The 23,675-nt window shown below is 42.2% G+C and overlaps 1 protein-coding gene across 1 annotated transcript; it reads left to right on the forward strand.

The window, feature by feature from the left end:
* The first annotated feature begins 6,629 nt into the window (after positions 1–6,629).
* TMEM222 (transmembrane protein 222) lies at positions 6,630–19,313 on the forward strand. Its single transcript, XM_063311668.1, has 6 exons — positions 6,630–6,792; positions 8,120–8,204; positions 9,955–9,986; positions 11,456–11,552; positions 13,454–13,584; positions 16,138–19,313. Exons 1-6 carry the CDS (start codon positions 6,644–6,646, stop codon positions 16,223–16,225), a joined length of 582 nt encoding a protein of 193 aa, XP_063167738.1. The 5' UTR covers positions 6,630–6,643; the 3' UTR covers positions 16,226–19,313.
* The last annotated feature ends 4,362 nt before the right edge of the window (positions 19,314–23,675 follow it).

Here is a 23,675-nt window from a genome sequence, read left to right on the forward strand (position 1 = left end):
CTAATAGCAGCTCTGCTGAAGTCTTAGAAACTATGCAACTTCCTGCTTATGAAAGCTCTCTTTTCCTTTTGTTAGTTTTTTAAGTTCTAATGTATCATTTAGAAATATTTAAAATAATTAATTGAATACTGGTCCTCTCTAGTTGAGGCATGTGAATTTGAATGCCATTATCCATTAACAGCATAGTGTAAGTTAGCTCTTGTACCTTACATTATTTTTTTTAAACATGCACTCATTTCCTATCAATTGGGTTATTAGTAATAACAAAACATGATTCAAAAGGGGCTAAAGTTATAAGGTATCAAGCCGACCATTGGGTACAGCTTGCTTGCTTGTGTCTGTTACTTCCCATAGTACTTTAAAGCAGTTTCTAGGCTACATTTAATGTTTTATATGTTTATAGAACACTACTTCCTACAGCCTAATTTTATCTTGTGTTTACACAAGCATGTACCCAGTGTTTGCGCATAAATCTATAAGCAGTGTTATGGAAGGTGATGGTGTTTGTTCATGTGTACTTGAGTGCTTAATAGGGTAAACAAACTAGAGGATTTTGATAGTGAATGCTGTTGTTCTCAGCAGCTATATTTGAGAGTGCCTGGGTGCCTGAAAAGCTTTGTTGTGAAGTAGGGCTAATAGCAATGAGATACTACTAGAACTATGCTGGTCTGTGACCGTAATAAAGATTTGACTGATACTAGAATGTACTCTTAGTCATACTGATGAATATGCTACTATTAGGACCAGTAGTATTGGTGAGATACTACTGGACTGAACTATTTGTTGGCAGAATAACATCTCCTATGGACATTGTACACACAGCTGATTAGGTTTTTTTAAAATGCCTCTTTAATTTTTTTGTGGCACTTGTGCAGTAGATTTTACAAGATATTCTGGCTTATAGTTTCTGCTATTTAGGATGGAAACAGTTGCTGTATCTTCACAGCTAAAATAAAACAGGATTGCAATCCAGTGATAGAATGTACGCACCACATGCAGAATATCCTAGGTTCAGTCTGTGTTTTTTTCATTTAAAAGGAATAGGTATAAGTGATGGAAAGGATCTCTGCTTTAGTCTTGGAAAGATAGTATCAGTCAAAAGCAGATAGGTGTGATTTATGTAGCTGCATAGTTTGACCTGATATAAGACAGTTCCTATATTTCTGCAGCTGCATGAAGCAAAGACATGTGAACATAAACTGAATGTTTATACATGCATGGCTGGATTTTCCTCGAGGCATGTTCTTGATTACGTGTTTTTTTTAAATGTCCAATCTTGTTCTATAATCCCAGAGAGGCTGCTAAATCTCCCATTTTAATATCTTCATAAAGCTGGTAGGAAGAACTTGACATTTAATAGTTCACATGTGGGAGAATGCAAAATTAGCAAATTCACTTCTCTCGGCAGTGGACTGTGAGTGCATAGATACTAAGAACATTGGTTTGAATCTATATTTGATGAATAGGAGGGAAAGAATGTGAGATTCTTAGAAAAAGTGGGAGAAGGCAAAATGGGGCTAAAACGCCCATCAAACAAATTGCACCTGTATGGCAGGTCTGTAGATCATATAGACAAAGCCATGAATTGTTGCATAAATTGTGGATCATGCTGCACTAAGCCACAAGCCACGTGTATGAACCACAGTGGCTAAATTCATTCAACTAACTCAAAAGAAAACAAACCACATTATGCCTTGGCACGGGGTGTGAGCCCAGCTGCCTCATATGTTGCAGTGTATCTGTGCAATTCTGCTGCTGCTACCGTTTAAAGAAAAATAATTTTCCAAATCTGGAAAAAAAAAACCTTGCGTGTCCTAAGCAAAATAATCAGCAGCAGCAGTGGTGCCTGATAGATACTTGTTTCTCTTGCTAAGAGGATACTTTGTACATATGCCAGTTGGCTTTGAGTGCTGAAGGATCCGCTACCAGCATAGTTGGCAAAGATGGTGGCTTTTTACTCAAAGAGAAAGCAAGCCCCCACCCCATGAATCATCCTTCCTTGAGCACCTCTGTAAGAGCTGATTCATTTATCTATTCTGAAATTCTTGCATCATTAGGCAAAATTCGTTCTTTGATGAGATCCTTGTTTATGTAGAAATCCTATTTCTTTCTTTGTCTTTCTCTCTGGACCATTTAATAGAGCTCTGATTTGTAAGTCTCTTTTCCCTTAGATTGCAAAAATACATCAAATGAGATAAAATATTAAAAACATGAAGAGGGGCCCATATATTTTGTAAAAAATAATGATAGAATTTAACCTAGCATGAGTTGGGTGAAATGAGGAAAATTCCCAAGAGGTGATAGTGGCCATGGTTAGCAGCATTTTATTAAAAGGGAGTATATATTATGCTTACATCGTAATTCCATTTTTGTTCACTGTGCTTCATCACAATGATTTTTGAAATTCTCCTCTAAGTTGCTCTGCTTTTTGTTAAGTGCTCTGTTCACCTCCCTTGCATGTACCTTCTCTCTTTTCTTGCCCCAAACTTAAATGGCGCTGGAAATTGTCCATGGCCTGCTAGTGTTTTACTGGAGTATATGTGATTAAGATGGTGCATCTCAAAATCAGTTTAATCCTCTCCATGCAAGGGGCCAGAATTGTAATAACCAGGATACATGTTCTGTTGTTTCTGGCAGCCTGCTGATTCAAAGATCAGCAAATTGAGGATTATTTCCTTGTTCAACCTGATACCCAGAGCAGTCCCTCCGTCAGTCTTATTCGCAAAACAGAACTCCAGTGACGAGACTGTGATATGTGAGGCTAGTGCATCAGATTTTGAGAAACAAAATCTGAGGAAGCCTATATAAATCCTGGCACTGATACTACAAGATGCAGTGGTGGTCCCAAACTTGGATGCTTTAAAAAGAGATGATGGGACAGATTTATGGAGACAGTTATTAGAGATACATGTGATGATGGCTAACAATCTATACGTTTTAAGATCGTTCACTGTTTTATACAGCTGTGCCTTAGTGTGGGTTATAATCCAATTCTGGCATTTGCTTTGTCTTTACAAATGCAAGTGGTAGATTGATAAAAATGCTGCATATTTCATTCTAGAATTGTTCTCTCCTGAATTTTCTACATTAGACATTCTTCACAATGGTGGGTAAGATTTTCACTTCTCGCTCACCCTGTAGGCTTGTTACCTGTTCAGAATAGTTCCTTATTTAGGATTAAAACATGGATTCTTGCCACACCACCATCTGCTGCATCTTCCAACGCACTCTTAACACATCGTAACCCAAAGACATTTTCCTTAGTTCACCATCTGTCAATCACTTTGGCAGGTCAGTTCCTCATTAGACATCAGGTGAAGAAGGTGGGGTGGAATACAAAAAGTCTAAGAGCTATTTTGAGGAGTTGGCTGTAAGGAAAAAAGGAAACCAGGGACTCAAAAAAGAAATGTCCAAATCCTCATTGTCTCACTGGCAGAACTACTGCAGAGGAGAGGCCGGAGGACAGGTAGGGGATACAAATGGAGAAAAGGAGGTGATCTATTAAAAGTGAGTGGGAGATGGTTTGGTAGGCACAGGCACTCACAGAAACAGAGGAACTGCACAGGAATGTATGTTGCTTCCAGGCCAGAGGTGAAGGGAAAAATAACCTGTTTCTCTGGGAGTTGCGAGGCATCTTAGGGGGCGGGGGGAGAGAGAGAGATCGAATTGTGGCAGTGCTGCTTCTCAGTCTCCATTGTGCAAAAGGTCATGTTAAATGGCATGTGTGGGGTATAATTCACGCATGGTAGAACTTGGAGCATCCTTTCTAGTTAACAAAGAAAGCAGCTTATTCCATTTTTTTGGCCACATGGCCACACACTTTGGGGATATGTTGAACTGAACAAGATCTCTTTGTTTTACCAGCTGAAATTCAGGGTTGTGGTCAAGGGCCAAGGCTTCCCATCCCCCCTTTTGAGTACAGAGAAGTGTACAAGAAAAGACTGCAACAGCAGCTCGGTTATTTGCATTTGGGAGGATGGAGGGTTTTTTGTGAGTGACTGAATTACTCCCACATGAGACAATCAGAAGTAGCAGAAACCAGAGCAAGCCTTTTTTAAAAAAATAAAGTGCTGCCAACTGAGGCTCTTCTCTAAAGGGCAGATAATAAGTTTGCACAGCTAAACTAATACTTGTCACTAAAACAGATTGTTTCTCAAACACACACACTTTCTATCAAAATGTAAAAACAGCCATTTACAATCTCCAGATACCTGGTGGATCAAGAACATGGTTCTGTCATCATCTTATTATAAATGTTTTTGATGTACAGTCATATAAGAAAAAGTGGGCATCAGCAATATCTTAAAACACACATTGCTTCCCAACTTCAAGCTACTTGTGCAATTATCTCTTTCCCTATTTTTGCAGTCTTAAGTGCATAAACAGAAGTTTACAACATACATGTCCACTAAAGAAATGGGATCTATCTCATAACTTATCCCTTTACAACTCATCAGTCCTATCTCCATGAGGAGAGTTTAATTCTTGGGAAGAACTAAAATAGTATGTTTGGTTTATAGTAAACATAGTGAAAGGAAACCCTATTTCAGCTTAAGTTTTCTGATGTTGTGTACTGATTTCCCAGGCACAGTAATATTCCACCCACAACTGATCATTTAAAAAACCAATACCTACCATCTGAAAATCTTCTGTATCCATTCAAGCTGTTGCTAATAGCCTTGATCAAATCTTTGGGCATCAAAGCAGCCAAGCAAAACTATTTCATAATATTGGAACTTCGAATATCCATTTTATTCCAGAAATAAAGATTTGTTTTCTAGCCACTACTGACAAAATCATCAGATTCTTAGAAGTCCTAGCAAAATATATTTAGTTTCTACTTTCCCAAAATTCTTCTCAGAGGTGGACAAATTTTCCCATCCATTTTATTTCTGTCCTTGATCATGGTAGGTCCATTATATTCTATTTCCCATCAATGTTACCTGCAATTTTAAAAAAATAAAATTTTGAAAATCCATTTATATTTAACAAATTTCTCCTAATTTTTCATGTTTGTGTCTACATGCTCCACAAAGACATCTTTTGAGCTGAGAATTATACCACAAAACAAACAGCTACAAAATACTGTGTATCAAGTATCTGAAATTGTGCAGTGTTGAGCATGGCTTGGGAGTTGTGACGTTGGGGTAGGGTGCAGATTTAAGTTCTGAACTACATGGTTTTGCAACATTTTTGCTTGGATTTCTGTTTCGGCATTTTGATCTCCCACACCCACATCACTTGTTAGGTGCTGGACAACACTACTCAGATTGAAAATTATTTTTTGATATAAGAGAGTAAAGTCTCCAAGTTGAACTTGGCCCCTGATAACTAGGATGGCCACATTTATATAGTCTGACTGGCAACAATATGTAAGTAGATTCCCACTGCCTTCTACCAGGATGTTTTTTCAGCTACTGTGCCCAGTTTAATCTACAACTGTATTTCTTGTGGCCAGTCAACTGCTACCTCAGTCCAACCCTACTTAATTTTTTGAGACCAACCAGGTGCTGTTATTGGCTTTTGCCTAAGAAGCAGTGCTTAAAGACCTACATGTTAAAAATAAAATAATTTGGGGAAAAGAAATGAGCTTCAATTCAGCCTTCTGAGCAGTTTTTGAAAAAATAATTGGTGCTTAAGCAGGGTGCCTCTGCCAGTTATTTAAAAGAAGAGTAATTTAGCAGTCTTGATTGCTTCAAGTGATTATCAGGGACCAACTGCTCACCACCACCACCCTGGTTGTATACATCTCAAACGTTGCATCTCCCACATCCCGACAGAATATGGATGTTCGCTTTCCCGTTTGTAAACATTTACTTACTTTTACCCTGCCTGGCAGTACCTGGTGAATTCAATCTGGTCTTGGAAGCTAAGCAGAGTGGGACGTGGTTAGCCCTTGGATGGGAGACCACTAGAAAATCCCGCAGCTGTAGTTAGACTGGGAAGCTGAAAAACCTCCCACCAGGAGGCCACAGCCAACTAATTCTGTATTGTAGCCAAGAAAGCCGCATGGTCATGCCCCTTGACCATCACTAGGGGTTGATCTTGAAGGAGCGGTTATTTCCCCCCCCTCCAGGGGCGTCTACAGGGAGCGGGTCAAAAAAGTCAAGCTAGTGGCCACAACCACGGGATCAAAACCATATGATGGCACGTAAAAAAGGGCACGGCTTTGATCCCGCGGTTATGGCCGCCATATTGACTTTTTTGACCACCTGACAGACCCAGCCTTTCCTCCACCATTCCCCAGCAATGACACTCTGCATAAGGCTGGGCTGAGAAAAAGGGACTGGTTTAAAGGCATCAGTGAGTTTTCGCGGTTGAGGACGAAACTGGACCTTAACGAAGCCGCCCTGACTATACTATATTATCTCGGCCTCTTTCCCCAGCAACTTCATCCCTGGGATTTTGTGACGCAGGGATGTCTCACCTCGGGGGAGAAGACCCCTTCCAAACAGCCTAAGCAGCGCCCAAGGTTCCTTCCACCCGCCCTTCCCGTTTCACAACGCCCCTACGAGGTAGGCCACGCCACCCCTGCTCCCCAGGCCAAAGACCCGGCAGCTCCCGTCCCGCCGTTGTCCCGGAAGCAGGGCGCCCGTCTCCAGGAAGTGATGTCACTCCGGGCCAACTCCTCCCCCTCCCGGTGATGGAGGAAGAGGAGGCTGCAGAGGGGAAAATGAAGCAGTTCCACGGCGCTGTCGCGGTGGGGGTCGGCGGGTCCCTTGGGGCGGCGCTGGATACGGAGCGCGGCCGCTTCCCGTACTGCGTCGTGTGGACGCCTATCCCCGTTCTCACGTGAGCGACGGTCCCCTACCTGGTCGGGGGCGCAGGGCTGGAGAGGGGAGCCTTTCTCTCCGGGGCAGCCCGGTGCTGTGGGGCGATGGGTCGGGGAGTCAGCGGTTCACCTTCTTTTTTCGCAGGAGACCCTGCAGCGACCTTTCTCTCGCATCCACGCAGCCGGTCCGGAAAGAAGGTTTTTTTTGTGGTGGGGAGGGGGAATCTCGCACGCCCCTCCAATGGCTGTTATTGTTGTTAGTTAGTTAGTTAGTTAGTTAGTTAGTTAGATATATATATATATATATATATATATATATATATATATATATATATATTATCCCACCTTTTATATATAACTCAAGGCAGCAAACATACCTAATGCTCCTGCCTCCTCTTTTCCCCACAACAACAACCCTGTCAGGTGGGCTGGGCTGAGAGAGAGGGACTGGCCCAAGGTCACCCAGCTGGCTTTCATGCCTAAGGCGGGACTAGAACTCACCGTCTCCTGGTTTCTAGGCCAGCACCTTCACTGCTTCACCAAACAGGTTTATGAGGGGAAGAGACTTGGGAAAAGAACTACCTTGTAGGCTGCATTCACACAACACTCTTGTCCAGGTGCGACAGAGAGACGCCTTGCACAAGCAGGCTCAGCTGGGATAGTAGTTTCAATTTGGCTTAGCCAGTTGTGCAAGCCTGTGTTGTTTGGGAAGTTGATGGTTCAGTTCGAGTGTGAAAAATGAGTTATTTCTATCAGCTTGGGCACTTTTGTTTGGACTTTAGCATGGCAGTGGGGAGATCCAACTTGAGAAGGTGGCTTGGTTTTCTTCCCTCACTCCTTCCCTTTCCCCCCATGGGACTAAATGATCAAGGAATTTGATTCAGGTTTGGAAAACCGTGGAAAGTGTTAAGGGCTCCCTTTATCAGAGCCATTATTTTGATCAAAATTAAAATTCCCGTTGCTGCTGCTGCTGCTGCAAAAATGGGATCTGGATGTTGGTCTTTGACAATGCATCTGTCTCAGCTTTAAGGTGGCAAGCTTTGGGTCACACATCTAATGGTGCTCTACGGATATTCTTAAGTGTGGGTTTTATTTGTCTACACCGAATATTTATATACTTATTCAGAAACAGGATTTGCAGGAGAGTTGAGATACAGTTTTGAAAGGTTAAAAATAAAAGAATACAGTCTTTGTTAAGAGAGAACATATTTAACTTCTTTGGGTCTTTTGCCTCTTTCCAGTTCTATCCAGTATGACCACGGATGGCCAGTTCTACAGCTTCTTGAAAACAGCTTTTATCAGTGTGAGAAAAAAATGAGGCTCTTGATGTTTTTCTTTTTTCTACAGATGGCTCTTCCCCATCATTGGTCACATGGGCATTTGTACTTCTGCGGGAGTCATCCGAGATTTTGCAGGGCCTTACTATGTCTCTGTAAGTAGAAGTTTGTTCCTCTACAATACAGTGTGAGTAGCCAGTTTCTCAGGGATACCCTCCTCTCATCCTTCCTCAGCTGTGTGGCTTTCCAAAGACTTCCCATTAAGTCCAGGGGGAGGTTGTTTTCCAACTGAATTGCAGCATTAGGGAGCAGTATTGGGGTTCCAACTCAACTTTCCTCTCTTGGTGAACTGTGATCCTCTTGAAAATGCCCTCCTCTGTGCAGCTATTTGATTTTTTTAGAAGCCTCCCATTGCAGCTAGCCATTTACATGCAACCACAGGCCTTAAGATAAAAAGGTTCCTGTCAGCCCTTCAAAGTAGATCAGGAAAGGAAGCAGATGCCACAGGGATTCTTCTTTATTGTTGTAGGGTATCATAACAGAATCTTGAAAGCTTGTTGGTTTCTCTCTGCCCCATCTTACATAAAACAGAATCAAGGCAGAGTTATGTTGAGCTTCTTGCTTTCCACTTCCCCAGGACTGAGTTGAACAAGGGCTGAAACTTTAGCTTTGCCCACTGAAACTTTCCATAAGGATACAACTGTTTAATAATAAATAAATAAACAAACTACAAAATGGCACACTAGCCCTTTCCTCTCTCTGTCATTAATAACTGCTCTTTGATAGAAGCCACCTCTTATTTTCAAGTTCAGCTGATCAATCCAATTGGCATGTGTCCTGACAAATATGCAGAAGTGAGCAACTTTGCTTGGTTTAAAAATACTAGTAACTGAAGATTTATGTAGGTTGGGGTAGGTATAAAGACCCTTTTGCTTTGCCTTGGTGGGGGATTGGAGTCAACTGACATTTATTTATTTTCTATCCTGCCTTTATTATTTTTATAAATAACTCAAGGTGGTGAACATACCTATTACTCCTTCCTCCTTCTGTTTTCCCCACAACAACAACCCTGTGAGGTGAGTTGGGCTGAGAGAGAGTGACTGGCCCAAGATCACCCAGCCAGCTTTCATACCTAAGGCAGGACTAGAACTCCGAGCCTCCTGGTTCTAGCCCTTTGCCTTAACCACTAGACCAAACTGGCTCTCTTGTCTTGGGAACTACATGAAAACCAGGATCTGGGTTGTCAGCTATCAACTTTCTCTCCCAGCTGTCCAGGAACCATGGATCTAACAAAATAGTCCTATTTACCCTTTTTCAAAGTAAAATCCGTTCGGTGCAGTGGGGCATATTTCCAAGTAAGTGGGAATATAACAGCAGTTCTTCCTTCCAGTAGTACTAAGGAGTCCTGGAAGGAAAACGGTTTTGCATGCACTTGAAAGGTTTTTTTAAACCTTGTTATCAGTTGCTGCAAGTTCTGGATGATAAATAACAGACCTTTACACTCTATTTTCAACTTAATGCCTCTAGATGTGCGTACACCTTTTCAACATTCTCAGCTGATAGATGTGAAGGGACCAGATAGGGAGGAGTCTGTTTAAGCCTCTACCCAGAGAAGGTCAAGGAGGGCAATTGTGTCTATTGCTCAGCATGAAGAAGACAAGCTGGATTCACACGTTTTGTTTGGGTTTTGGCTCAGCATGTTGTATAAGCTCAGCTCCTGCTTATGACTCCTCAAAGAATAGTTTATTCAATAGACCTCTAGCTTAGTATGATGTACATGGCCAATGTAAACTCAGTAGCTAGTTTTGGAGGACATAAGCAGGATAAGCAGTGTTATCACAGGTATAGCTTAATTTTATTAACTGAAATGTGCTTTTACATTTTTTCTTCCCCTACCCTCTTTAGGAAGACAACATGGCTTTTGGAAAGCCCGTGAAGTAAGTGTTATTTCCCCTCTCAAAATGTTAATTTGCAAACATATTTTTGTGGCTGAAACAGAACAATAGATGCCATGTTCTAATTAAGAAGACAAAGAAAAATATCAGATTACAGCTGGCTTCTGGAGCTTACACCGTTAAGCAGCATAACATTAAACCTCTTTGCATTCACAATCATCTGAGCTTCTAGTCTAATCAAGCTTTCTACTGTTACGGGTATGAACTGAAGTTTATCTATCTATTCTTCAAATTTCTGTCACTGCCCATCTCTCCCAAAAAGGGGACTCTGAGTTAATTCATTATCTCAAGTGTCTCTTCTGTCTGTCCAAACGTTGGTTCTTATTCTTCTCTTCTATCAAGCCTGCATGCATCTGAGACCTCTTTTGTGGTGACTGAAGCTATGCATAGACAATGCACATTTTAAAGTACCATAAACTGATACAGAAGAAAGGGAAATGAACAGTAGCATGCTGTGCATGTCTACTCAAAAGTAAATAATCTTGAGTTTGCTAGTGCTTCTAGGGAATTTATTCCCTATGAGAATAAAAGCATTTTTTTTAGCCAAAAAGATTAGAATGGTTTTCTTTAGGAGGTTGCCGCTACCAAGAAGGCTCTGTTATTTAAAATGGTAAGAGCACTTGAAAGATACTTTTTGAAACAACCCCCAGAAGTGTCATAGTGTCTGTTGTGCTTTTTTGTATAGCTATTTCACATTTAGTTAATTTATTCGCTGCATGCCTGACGTTGTTCCTAAATTATAATTTACTATATTTTATTTTTTGTCAACTGCTGTCTCGAGAAATGTGAGTCTTTACGTTCTAGTGCTTTGTTTTTATTTCTCGGTCTCTTTGGGTATCAGTGAGGAAAAAAATAGTGTAAGTTACGTTCCTGCCCTATAATATGATACAGGGAAGATAATGCGAGAAAGAAATGCTGGAACCAACTGAGAAAATATGCATATACTGTGTAGAGCTATCACCATATGTTAAGGAGAAAAAATGTTGTATCAAAAGATTCACAAAAATGGTAGGCTTTGGAGAGGGGTGATGGGTGATAATGCAGTTACAGGCACAAGAAGCAGCAAGAGCTGAGGGACATGCTATTTAATTATGTCTCCTGATTGATTTTGATTAAGGTAAATTACTCTTAAGTTATCTTGGCAAGGTCCTTAATTCAGTGGAAACCCTGCACTCAACTTCTGAGATTTCATGAGCCTTGAATCATGCATCTTCAAGCATCATTTGCAGCCATAAGGACTGGAAATACATATAATTAAGATTTCAGCAGATGTTCAATTAGTTTCTTAGTGGTCCTTTCTGCACCAATTGTGAAAGTGTGTCACATACTAAGAATTACTCAGAATTGGGTCATTTGAACACTTCAGTAACTAAAGGGTTTTTAGAAGGTGTGGTGTTCCATCTGATGAAGGTGGAGAAAGCATTTTGATCTTTTTTTTCCCCTCCTGTCAGATACTGGAAGCTGGATCCCAACAAAGTCTATTCCTGTGGTCCCAATGCTTGGGATACAGCGGTACATGACGCCTCTGAGGAATATAAGCACCGAATGGTGAGTAAGGTTCAAGCTTCAATTTAGAATGCTTGTGCATACACAGAACTGGAAGAGTTAGAGTCATTCTCAGAAAGGATAAACTGGTCTTTGTCCAACAGACCTGTGCAAAATGGATTTGCTGATCTTCATTGGTACCTAATCCCAGAACAATTGAATTAATCATTCTACTAGCAGATTTAAGTCCTGAAACTTCCCAGGTCTTTTTTCATCACATGGGCTGAATTAGCCATATGCCCAAAACCTTTGGCAGCTGATTGGTGGTGGTGTTTTTTGTATCATGTATTAGTGATATATTAACCTGAAGGCACTCTATTACTGTTGGATGTAATTGAATTAGAAATTACAGGTAGTCCTTGTTTGATGACCACAGTTGAGACCAGAATTTCGGTTACTAAACAAAGCAGTTATTAAGAGAATCCAATCCAATTTCACGACATTTTTTGCAGCGGTCGTTAAGCGAATCACCATGGGCTTTAAGCAAACCACGTGGTCATCGAGCGAATCATGTGGTTCCCCATTAATTTTGCTTGCCAGCAGCCGGCCCACGAAGTCTAAAATGGCGATCACATGACGCGACGGTCATAAATGCGAGCCAGTTGCCAAGCGCCCAAATCACGATCATGTGACTGCAGTGATGCTACAATGGTCATACGTGTGAGGACCAGCCACAAGTCAGATTTTTCAGCACCATTGTAAGTCCAAACTGACACAAAATGAATGGTTGTTATGCAAGGACTACCTGTATACATACATATAAACATACATACAGTTATAAATGTATTGATTTACATAATTGTTTTATCACATAAAAAGCCCTTTAAAATACAAATAATAAAGTATTTGCTGGCTAAGCAGTTAATATTGCATATCAATATTTTGATCTGCTCGCCCTGAACAGGGTGAAATCCCACGTTATGATCTGTATCAAATTCTAGTGGCTTAGAGAAAAAGTGATAATTTTATATTATTTTACAGTTGAGTCTTGAGAGTTCTGGATGCTGTTTTATAGTGGTAATCTTCATAGCTGGCTAGTTGGTTCTAGGTTGTACTGGGGCATTATAACCCGATTCTCTGGCACTTGAGTCATGTACCTCTTTAGGCCTCTATTTCATGTTCCTTGCTATTTATATCTATGTGGAAATGCTGGGTGGGGTTTTCCAGAGAAGTGAACTGAGTAGCCATCATTGTGCGGATGACACCCAACTAATGCCTTTCCTTTGCATCTAACCCAGATGATAACCAGCACTGTGTTAGGTGTGTCATCCGCTTTAGTTTGTGATGTTTTATGTCTTGGGCAAACCACTTCTGGATCTGTGATCCTCAGTGACTTGGGGCATCTTGTATCAGCTCAGGTTGATATGCCAGTTATACTCCTATGCAAATAGCAAGAGCCTGGCAGTTAATCCAGTTAACCAAGTTAATCCCTTAGTGTGATTCCTGGTACATGTTGTATGTGGCACAGCTTTTGAAGAGGGGACAGAAAATTCAGTTAGCCAAAAATAGATGCACATGGCAGAGAGCCAGTTTGGTGTAGTGGTTAAAGCATCAGGCTGGAAACTAGAATACTGTGAGTTCTAGTCCTGCCTTAGGCACAAAGCCAGCTGGGTGACCCTGGGCCAGTCACACACAGTCAGCCCTAGGAAGCAGGCAATGGCAAACCACTTCTGAAAATCTTACCAAGAAAGCCGCAGGGACTAGTCCAGGCAGTCACCAGGAGTCAACACTGACTTGAAGGCACCAGAAAGAAAGAAAGAAAAAATGCACAGACAAAGTAATTGCAGATTAGTAAACAAGTAGAAGAGCTTGAGGATGTCTTCTCTGTCTCAGTGTTGATTATGTCTGGAGAAGATATTTGAACTAAAAATATCTTCAACTGTACATCTTTTTCTCTCTTATAGCACAACCTCTGTTGTGACAATTGCCATTCTCATGTAGCTCTAGCCTTAAATCTCATGCGATACGACAACAGCACTTCCTGGAATATGATCAAACTTTGTTTTTTCTCCTTGCTCTATGGAAAGTATGTAAGGTGAGTAGAAAACCCCACTGCTTTTGTGTGTTTGAGTAAGAGAGAGAGAACACTTTGATCAAGGGCTTGGTTCTCCTTAAACTTCGCACATATGTAGTACAGGTAGTCCTCGAGTTACGACTGCAGTTAGGACTGGAATTGCCATCACTAAGCAATGCAGTTTGTAAAGCATGAGGAAATGTGACTGCATCGCTTAGTGACGGCAATCCAGGCTGTCCTGGTTGTTGTTGTAACCCCAGACGTGTGGGTCGGGAAGTGGAGACAGTCCCAGGTAAAGAGTGTGGGGGTGCTGCAGGGGGATGGGGGAGGCCTGGAGCAGGCCATGTATGAATTTGGGGAGGAGGGTGCTGAGGTGCATTGCGAGCTCAGAAAGGCCAGAGAAACAGCGTGTGGGGTGTGCAAGCACAGGGAGGCTGGAGAAAGAGGTTATGGGGTGCGTGCATGCGAAAGGGAGAAGGAGGGCGTGATGCGTGCAGGTGAAGAAAGGCTGGGGGTGGGAAAGATTTGCAACCTTCCTTGCTGTCTTCCCCATTGACGTTGCTTGTGGGGAGCCAGCAGGGAAAGTCGCAAATGGCAATCATGTGACAGCAGGACTCTGCAACCTTTTGTAAGTGCAAGCTGATTGGCAAGCACTCAAATTTTGTTTACATGACTGCAGGAGCGCTGCAATGGCCAGAACTTCGAGGACCAGTCGCAAGTCCCTTTGTTCAGCGTTGTAACTTTGAACTGTCACTGAACAAATGGTTGTAACTCAAGGACTACCTGTACTCAGATAATTGTACACCCCCAGTACCTAGATGCTTTAAATCCATTGGTGCTTGCAGTGTAGAGGTTTTCCACTGCAAATTATTCTTAGAACCCCAAGTTTGCAAGTCCTCATGTTGAATATCTGTTCTTATACAGGTGTAAGGATGGGATTAGCAGACACAGTCTGGTAGGAACTTCTGCATGGTTAAAAAAAAGCCTCTAACAAGCGACCACATATTTGCATAATTTATTCTGCTTGGTAATGTGGAAAGGCAGAAAGTTACACAGGAGCAACTATAATTGACACATTTTGCCTTCTGAGATTGCTCATACTGTTATGTCAGTAACCTCAAGGGCAAGTAACTTGCTTTTTTTTAAAAAAGAGTTGAAATTCTCAGGTTGCTGAAAGCTGTTTCAGTGTCTGGTCTGTGTGCTTGCAGAAGCATAGTGCCAGCTCATTATGATGTAGAAAATAGTGCCGATAGAAGGAAGAAATAAGTTTCTTTTTACGAAATAGAATTTCTGAACACATTGACCTGTTGACCCAGGTAGTCGGAAATGGTAACTATTATTTAATACTGATATTTAATTTAATATTATTTATTTATGAAATATTAAATCGCTTTAAATTGTGCTACTAAACATTGTATAAAGGACGGCATAGGATGATTCCTGCCAAAAGTGCAGGGGTGACAACCTTCAGGCTCGGAGGAGCAGCAGTATTGTTTTAATAAAATTCTGAGCACCTCTAGCTAGAGCCTAATGAAAAAGAAGCAGATACCTAGAATTAGGCATTCTGAGCCTGGGAGTTTATATTGAGTGTGGAATGGAACAGAGATGGCATACTTATTTCTTCCGAAAGTCCACTTCTAGTTTGCTGTAACATTCATGATTTTATCTGTGAAACTTAGAGATGGAGGAATATCATTTGGTTTTAAAGTAACAGGGAGTCAGAAAACCTTGGAAGTCTACTGCATATCACCTAGATGGTACATCTGTGTGGTTAGAACACCTAATGTACGATGTACTTTATACCATCTATATGCCAGTTAAAATAGATGAATGAAGGATTATTGTTATTACAGGTAGTCCTCAACTTACGACCATTCGTTTAGCAACTGTTCAGAGTTACAGTGGTGCTGAAAAAAGTGGCTTGCAACTGGTCCTCACATTTATGCCCATTTCAGCGTCCCTACAGTCGCATAAAATTCAGGTGCTTGGCAACTGGCATGTATTTACGATGCTTGCAGTGTCCCAGGGTCATGTGTTCACCATTTGCGAACCTTCCCAGCTGGCTTCCAACAAGCAAATTCAGTGGGGGGAGCCGGATTTGCTTAATGACCATGTGATTTACTTAACAGCCATGGTGATTCACTTAATGACCACGACAAAAGGGTGGTAAAATTGGGTGTGACTTACTTAATGACCGCCTTGTTTAGCAATGGAAGTGCCAGTCCAATTGTGGTCGTAAGTCAAGAACTACCTGTATTTATGTACTATGGGCGTGAATGGCTCTTTGCCAGTACCTGTTCCAAAAAGCTAACAAATAAAACTTGATGGAGATGGAAAAGTAGGTGGAAACAGGGCTGGACCAGGATTGTTTCGGTTAGCAGGTGCTTAGGCTGGCTGGCTGAGTTGGTTGCAGAGAAGGATAAAGGCGTAACGTGTCCCTTTCCTTTTCTCTGCTATGCCTTTTCTCAGCAGACCCTCTTCTCTTTCTGCCCCTGGTCCTTCAAGGCTGCATCTCGGTGGGTGATGGGCTCCCCTCCTATTTTGCTTCCTAAATCTCTTTTCTCTCCTTTACAGCATAGGAGGCTTTGTGAAGACCTGGCTCCCCTTCTTCCTCTTTTTGGGGATTATCCTGATAGTCATCTTGACTCTTCACATGCGGTGATGGATGACATTGGTGTGTCCACCCACCCTCCCACTCTGCCCTTTTCCCCTTTGAAGTCAAGTGATGGAAACCGTGGCTTTTCAGCCTAGGAAGGCACAGAGCGGCGTGGTCTGGAAGCCCTCGGAAAAGAACTCCATTTGTATTTTGTAATAATAACTCTCCTGTTATCCTGTGGGACTCTTTGTCTGGATGGTGACGATGATGATGATTTCTTTCAACATACTTGACTTTGAATGTTTTGGGACTGGGAAAGGAGGGAGAATCTTGCATTTTACTTCTCACCAAAACTCCTTTGTGACCAAAGGTTCCCACAGGGAAATCCAAAATAGGGTCTGGGTCGCCAGGACAAGGGAGGGTTTCGTTATCCTTGGGTTAGGTGCATAGGTGGGTGGTATCTTTCTCTGATCTCTCCCAAAGATGAGTAATGGGCACTAAATGGAAGGTGGCTGTCTCTGGTCACTGCCCTGTGGAATAGGGTTGTATTTGCTTGCACTGAACGATAGGATTTCCAGTGGGCCTGGTTATAGCACTTTTTTCCAGCTGGTGGCCTCAAAACGGGAGAATGACCCCCTTGGTATATGCAGGGCTTTATGTAAGATGAGATGGATTTGAGTTTTTTCATGTGCAGGCAGGACTTAAACTAAGGGTGACACTTGGGCTGTTGCTTTCCTCTTGTCCACTGCACAGGAAGTATGTCTTTTTGTTTGTATGCGTGTTCTTAAGTCTAGTCTCAGGAACCAGCATTCTAAAGGCAGTTGATCTTTGTCGCGTTCTTGTCAGCTCGAACGGCCCCTATCACAGTCCTGGTAAAGAATGGAAGCTGCTCTCTTTGATAAGCTGTTCTTGAGAATTCTGGTAAGACTTCCTGATTTCCTTTATAGACTTGCAGTTTCAAAGTCCTTGCTCTGCCTGGGTTCTTCATACATTACACTGTGCCTTGGAAGTCACTAGAATCATAACCCACAGCCATTAAATACTTCGCCTTTTATAGCGAGTGTTGGATGCTAGAAGCCACACCAGTGTCATGTCTGCTTTTAGGAAAAGTGGGTCATTCCTTCGGGGGCCCAGCTCTTCCATGCTGCATCCAGGTATCTGAAAAGCAATAGCTGTTCAGATGAATTTTAACTTAATTTGTGTGTATGGCCTTGCCTGCGGTGCGAAGAAAGGGGCAGCCTCTTCTTTTGAATGAAAGGTGACCTAAAAGATTGTTGCGCTCTCCTTTCATTTCCACCCTTGTCGTTCCCTTGCTCCCCTTCCTCTTTTTGTTCCTCCTGCAGTGCCAAAGATTTGCACTGTGTAAAAGAGAGGCACCTGTGGCTTAGCAAGCCTTCTTGGGGGTCTCACCGTATTCAGCCATTTCAAGCATGAACGACGGCAGCTGTAGAAAACTGATCAATAAGCTCTAGGCTGATTAGAGATCAAAGGTCTTGCATCAAAGTGACACCGTGTGGTGTTCCGTCAAGCTATTCCTGGGCTGTTTTGCTTACTTCCCAGCAGGGATTCTAGTTCTTATGGAAATAATAGACTGAGTTCACTGAATTGATAACACACACATACTCATTTTTTTCCCCTCTTGTAGTGACTTGCCAAAAAAAGCTCCAGGAAGCCCAAGCATTTCCCAGACCCGGAACTCAAAGCCAACTGTCTTTCTTCCTGTCTAAGCTCATCTTTTCAGTCAGTCAGAAAGTGCTTTCCTGACATAATATGACTGTACAAGCATCACCAAAAAGTGAAGCTTGCTGGAGGAGCAAAAAAATCATGGACAGTTCCTGCACTCTCTCTCTCTCTCTCTCTCTCTCTCTCTCTCTCGTTCTCAGCATCTCTTCCTCCCCCTTTCCTTCCAGTATTTTGGTCCTCACAGTTTCTTTTTAAGTCTGTTTTTGTGAACAGGCCAATTAATGATAAATAGGGAGGCGCAAAGGAGAAGATGGAGTGACGGGAGGGACCCAGTTAGTCAAATGTTCAAACCTACGGAAGAGCTACTGGTCTGAGATGGGCGGCTGTATAAATTGAATAAATAAATAAGAGCTGTAGCTGCAGATGCAGCTTGTCTAGCTTGTTTGCTTGCTTGACTAGGAAGGATTTCCTAGTTGTGGCTGAGGGGTAGTCCTGGCCAGTATAACAGTGTGATTGGAAACAGCTGCCCTGTTCTCCATTCACACACAAACACAAGTTACAAATTGCTACCACTTCTAACATAAGTTCTTACAGGGCGGCTAATAACTGAGCTATACCCTTTATTGTAAAGCAGTTGTGGGGCGGTTTTACCCTACATCATATTTGCAATCCTGATTTATTTGGCTTCCAGGGATTCAGGGGAGCTGAACATGAGTTTGCAGGACCATGGAAAATTGTGGCTTAAGCAAGGCAGGTAGTGGGGTGCGTGTGTGGTACTCAGATTGAGGTTTCTAGCCTTCGCACAATCACATCTCACTTAAATATAGCCAGGCCTAAGTTTCATCATAGAAATTGGCCCTTCTTGTTCAACAGCCACATGATAACTCTTTATCTTTCAAATAGCTATGTTAATGACTTTAGGACTTACTGTGTTTTAAAATTCTTCTGTGGGGAGCACATCTGGGTAGAATTTTGGAGGGCTGAATCTTGATTTGGAGCCTGCCTGCACATGCTTGTACACAGCCCCTGACTGGAGTTCATTGTGGGGTCAACAAGAAAAAAGAACCCCATATTACTACTTGGTTGCATAGATGCAGTGAGAAACCTGTATGCAGTGACATGGTCTGCTGTGAGCTCTGCATCAATTTCACATTCACGTCTACCGTGAAATGTCTTGGATGTAGAAATTAGTAAAGTCCAGAGTACTTTCCCAAATGTTCATCTTCCATTCTCTTTTTCCTTTACAACTTTTCATTTTTGTTACCTTCTGTCTTCCATTTTTCCTTTGGTTTAGACTTTCTCTGCAGAGCTCCATCAATTTGCCCCAATTTGTTCTTTCTTTCCTTTGCTGGTGACTAGCTAGATGGTCTTCTAGTCCAGTTGCTCGATTCCTTTGTAAATACCAAACTCTGCTGCTGTAATTTCATAATCCCAATGATGGTGAAAAATAAACGCATTTCTGTGTACTCCGGCAAGCTGCAATGGCTGTCCTTCCTTTCCCTCCAGGAAGAAGAGAAGTTTGCATTCAGAATGAGTGAATCAAATATATTTTACGTATGTATCAAAAAAAAAAACACCTGAAATTGAGACTCAGTGAGTGTAGTGGTGAAGATGTTAGATTCAGACTGAGGAGACAGGTTCAAGTCCACCCTCGGCTCCAAGGCTGACTTTCTCGCTCTCTCAGCTTAACTCAGTGTTTCTCAACCTTGACAACTTGACGATGTGTGGACTTCAACTCCCAGAATTCCCTAGCCAGCCATTCTGGGAGTTGAAGTCCACACATCTTCAAGTTGCCAAGGTTGAGAAACACTGGCTTGGCTTATCTCACAGCTTTGTTGTTGAGGGGGAAAGTGGGAGGAAGGGGCGCTATGTACTCTGCCTTGAGTCCTGAAGGAAAGGCAGGATAGAAGAACCAATAAATGTATTGTGGAGAACTATTGAAAGTGGGGTATGAGTGTGTGTGTAAATGAGCTAGATATAAGCCCGTGTGTGTTTGTATTCTACATTTTGGAGAGGGAAGAAAAATTAGAATCACGGCCCTCTCTATCATACTCCTCAATTTCAGAAAGAGTAGAACAGCTTATGTGGTATTGCAAGCATGCTGCTATCAAGTGCTGAGTAAGTTACTATCAAGGTTCAAAGATTGGTAGACTATAGGTTATTCCTAAAACATGAGGGTTAGCCCTTGCAAGACAGTGAAAGGTAAAGTTCTAAGACTGGGGTGGGAACTGTGGTGTTAAAAAATGAGAATGAAGAAACCATCTTAGCCCCCCTCCCCCACCGAGAAATTACTTGAATTGCACTGCCGCTGACATTTTCAAAGTCTCCCACCCCAGTGTTTCCAGTGACGAGATAGTGGAAATCTTTGTAGTCCTGGGCATATGCACAACAAACTATTGTGTCTCTTTGTACCCAAAACATTTCCCGTGTTGGACTTGTGCAGCTGGAGAAGGTGTACCAAAAGGCAAACAAAAAGATCAAGAGACTGGAACATCTTGTTTGAGGTAGAGTTACAAAGTTTGAGACTTTTAATTTAGAAAGAGGCAGGTAAAGAGCAGAGGGTACTATAGAAATTCCATTGTGGGGGAAAGGGAAATGTTTTCTCAAGATTGATAAATCAGTTTTCCAATAAAGCTGAATGAGGGGAGACTCAGGATGGAAAAAAATCACTTAACAGTGATTCATAGTGTGCAAGGTCAATTATATAAAAACTCTAGAAACTACAATTTGGGGTAACTTTACATCTATTGTAAGAAAAACCATGATGCTCTGTGACATTTTAAAGAACAGGATTTTCAGAGTGGAAGGTTTCATTTGTCTAAAAAGTTGGCCTCTGGCCTCTGCAACTGTATGTCATGATGTACATTTCCACTGGTGTTCTAGAGTTCTCTAATTTTGCATGGCTGTGCTTTGTTGTGCATTAGAGATGCATCAGTGAAGGGTAAGGGTAGAAATGGATCAAGACCTTTTCTGTACAAGTTTGAAGACTAGAACATTTTTAACGCTTTGTAGAGAAGTATGACATTTGACCTATTAAAACCAACGTATGGCTTTGATTATAGCACACTAGCATGACGTAGGGATAAGTTACTGTAAGTATTGAGAGTCCGGGCACTCAATCTGGCACCAGTTTTTACAAATTCTGAAGATTCATGCACTTTCTATGTATTAAAAGCAGTCTCATTCTCTTGAGCATATAGTTACTTACACAGCCAAACAAGCATTCAAAGTTTGCAGGAATCCAAGCTACCTTTATAAAGAAAAATGTTCTGGGGAAGGTGAGAACCCCAAATCTAACCTTGTTAGGGGTACGCCTGTTCATTGGACATAGAGTTTCTTACAGAGCAGGGGGCAAAAACTAGGGTGAAGAGGGAATGGGGCATGGAGTTTCCTAAAATGGGGGATAGTTGGCTGGTAGTTTCCAGAAGGTTATTCTTCACTGCAATGTTTTGTTGTAGATCCCATTTATGTCTTTGAGTTATGCCATTATTATATATTCATTCAACTTATACAGTATCCTCTCTGTTATAACCATGTATGCTTGATAACAAATTTTTAAATTACTAATCGGTCCAGGGAAAGCTTTTTTTTTTCTTTTTGGCCGTGTCCTCATTATGTCAACAAGTCGCCCGTTGTTGCTAACAAGTCTGACAGCCCTGCATTGCAGTCAGTGTTCCTGTGTTGTCTAGAATCAGCATGGGCACCTGCGTTGACGGAAGAGTGGGCCCCCTTTCAGAAAAAGGACAGTCAACAGCTTTTGTTATATTGACAAAGGGAAGTTGTATCCTGACACACGTCTCATCCTGCTGTTGGAACTTCAAAGTTCGTTTGGTGACAGCCTCCTTGAATTAAGCAATAGATGCTGATGGTGATGCTGGGAAGAGCAGGTTTGGAAGTATTGCTTTGAGCCCATGCAGAGGCTGCACTGAAGCCTGCATACATGGGTCCAGTTACAGCTCCTGTGCCAACTGCAATTGTTCCTGAGCCAGTTGGGCCCAGTAATAGTTATCCATGTCTTGGTTATAACCTTTCTTGGCTACTACAGTATACAGTATGAGAAGCCATTCTTGAAAATTTTCTGGTAATTAAATTGGTACAAAATGCAACCACCAGGCTGCTAAGTGGAGCAAGGTACAGACATGATGGCTGGACGGAACAAACTGCCCTGCCTGCATACGTTGCCTATCAGGCACAATTCCAAGTGCTGAGGTTGACCAGGAAAGTCCCAAATGGCTCAGGGCCTGACTGTCTGAGGGACCACCTCTCTCCCACTATGAACCTGCCAGGTTACTTAGTTCTTTTGAAGCTGCCTTGGCTGCCAAAGCTTGTCTATCTGGAAGCAGGAAAGGGCCTTCTGTCTGGCTACGAAATGATGGGATGCTTGCCTGCCCCAAGGAGGGGCATTTCGCTTCACTCTCCTAGTGTTTAGGAAAGTGGCAAAGACGCATTTCTCTTGCCAAGCTTTCACCCTTAAACTGATTTGGATTGTCTTAGTTTCAGTTTTGATTTGAATTATATGAACTTTATTCTGTTTTGTATTTTGCTTAATTGCTGTAAGCTCCCTTGGATGCTCTGGTGAGGTATGTTGTTGTTTATTCATTCAGTCACTTCCAACTCTTCGCGACTTCATGGACCAGCCCACGCCAGAGCTTCCTGTCGGTCGTCAACACCCCCAGCTCCCCCAGGGACGAGTCTGTCACCTCTAGAATATCATCCATCCACCTTGCCCTTGGTCAGCCCCTCTTCCTTTTGCCTTCCATTCTCCCTAGCATCAGCATCTTCTCCAGGCTGTCCTGTCTTCTCATTGTGTGGCCAAAGTATTTCAGTTTTGCCTTTAATATTGTTCCGTCAAGTGAGCAGTCTGGCTTTATTTCCTGGAGGATGGACTGGTTTGATCTTCTTGCAGTCCAAGGCACTCTCTGAACTTTCCTCCAACACCACAGTTCAAAAGCATTGATCTTCCTTCGCTCAGCCTTCCTTATGGTCCAGCTCTCGCAGCCATATGTCACTACGGGGAACACCATTGAGGTATACACTTAGCAATAAGAGCGGTTGCAGTGCTATACGTGACCCATAGCGCTGAAGCAAAATCAAACAAACTGCATTGTTACTGAATGCATGCACCATGCTATCTGTGGGTTTGTTAAATAAATTGCAATTGGCCGAGTTCACACAGTGCTCTAAATTATAAAGCTCTGCTTAACATACTCACTGAGACTGGTTTCACACAAAATAAGCCCAAATCAACCAAACCACATTATGGCTTAGTGTAATGTGTGAACCCAACCACTGTGTGTGTTCCTGCCACCGCAAGGAATAACTGAAGGAGCTACAGAGGGGAGGGTGAACTGATGATTAAAGTCTGATGAATGAAAGCAAGCAGATTAAAGCAAGTTTTCAGGGGATCTGGGTCCACGTTAATGGCATCAGGAAGTGTAAATTGCAGATTGAAGCATTGAATTCTGGATGGTGGCCCTCCATCTTCTGGGAGTGATGGTCCTTTTCAGTAAATAACTTGGTTTTGTTATTCATTGATTTGATTTGAATTGATGCCACCCGACTCCAAACGACTGGGCATTTCACAATACGCATCGCAGTGAGAGATCAGCGCTCAACTCTCCTTTGCCAGTAAAATCTAGCTCTGCATCCTGAGTGTGTTTCCTCTTGAAACTACTTTTTGAAATAATAAATGTAGCTGCAAGAACTCCCTTCTTCTTGGCAGAGGCAGGATACAAAAGAGGGTTGCATTCAGTTTGAGAGGGGGGATTACAGGGATTTGGTCTCTCTCTAGTTCCTGGCAGAGCAGCTAGGACTTCAATTTTCTGCTGTTTGT

This window comes from Candoia aspera, chromosome 10 (genome assembly GCF_035149785.1).
Source record: "Candoia aspera isolate rCanAsp1 chromosome 10, rCanAsp1.hap2, whole genome shotgun sequence".
Lineage (NCBI taxonomy): Eukaryota > Metazoa > Chordata > Lepidosauria > Squamata > Boidae > Candoia > Candoia aspera.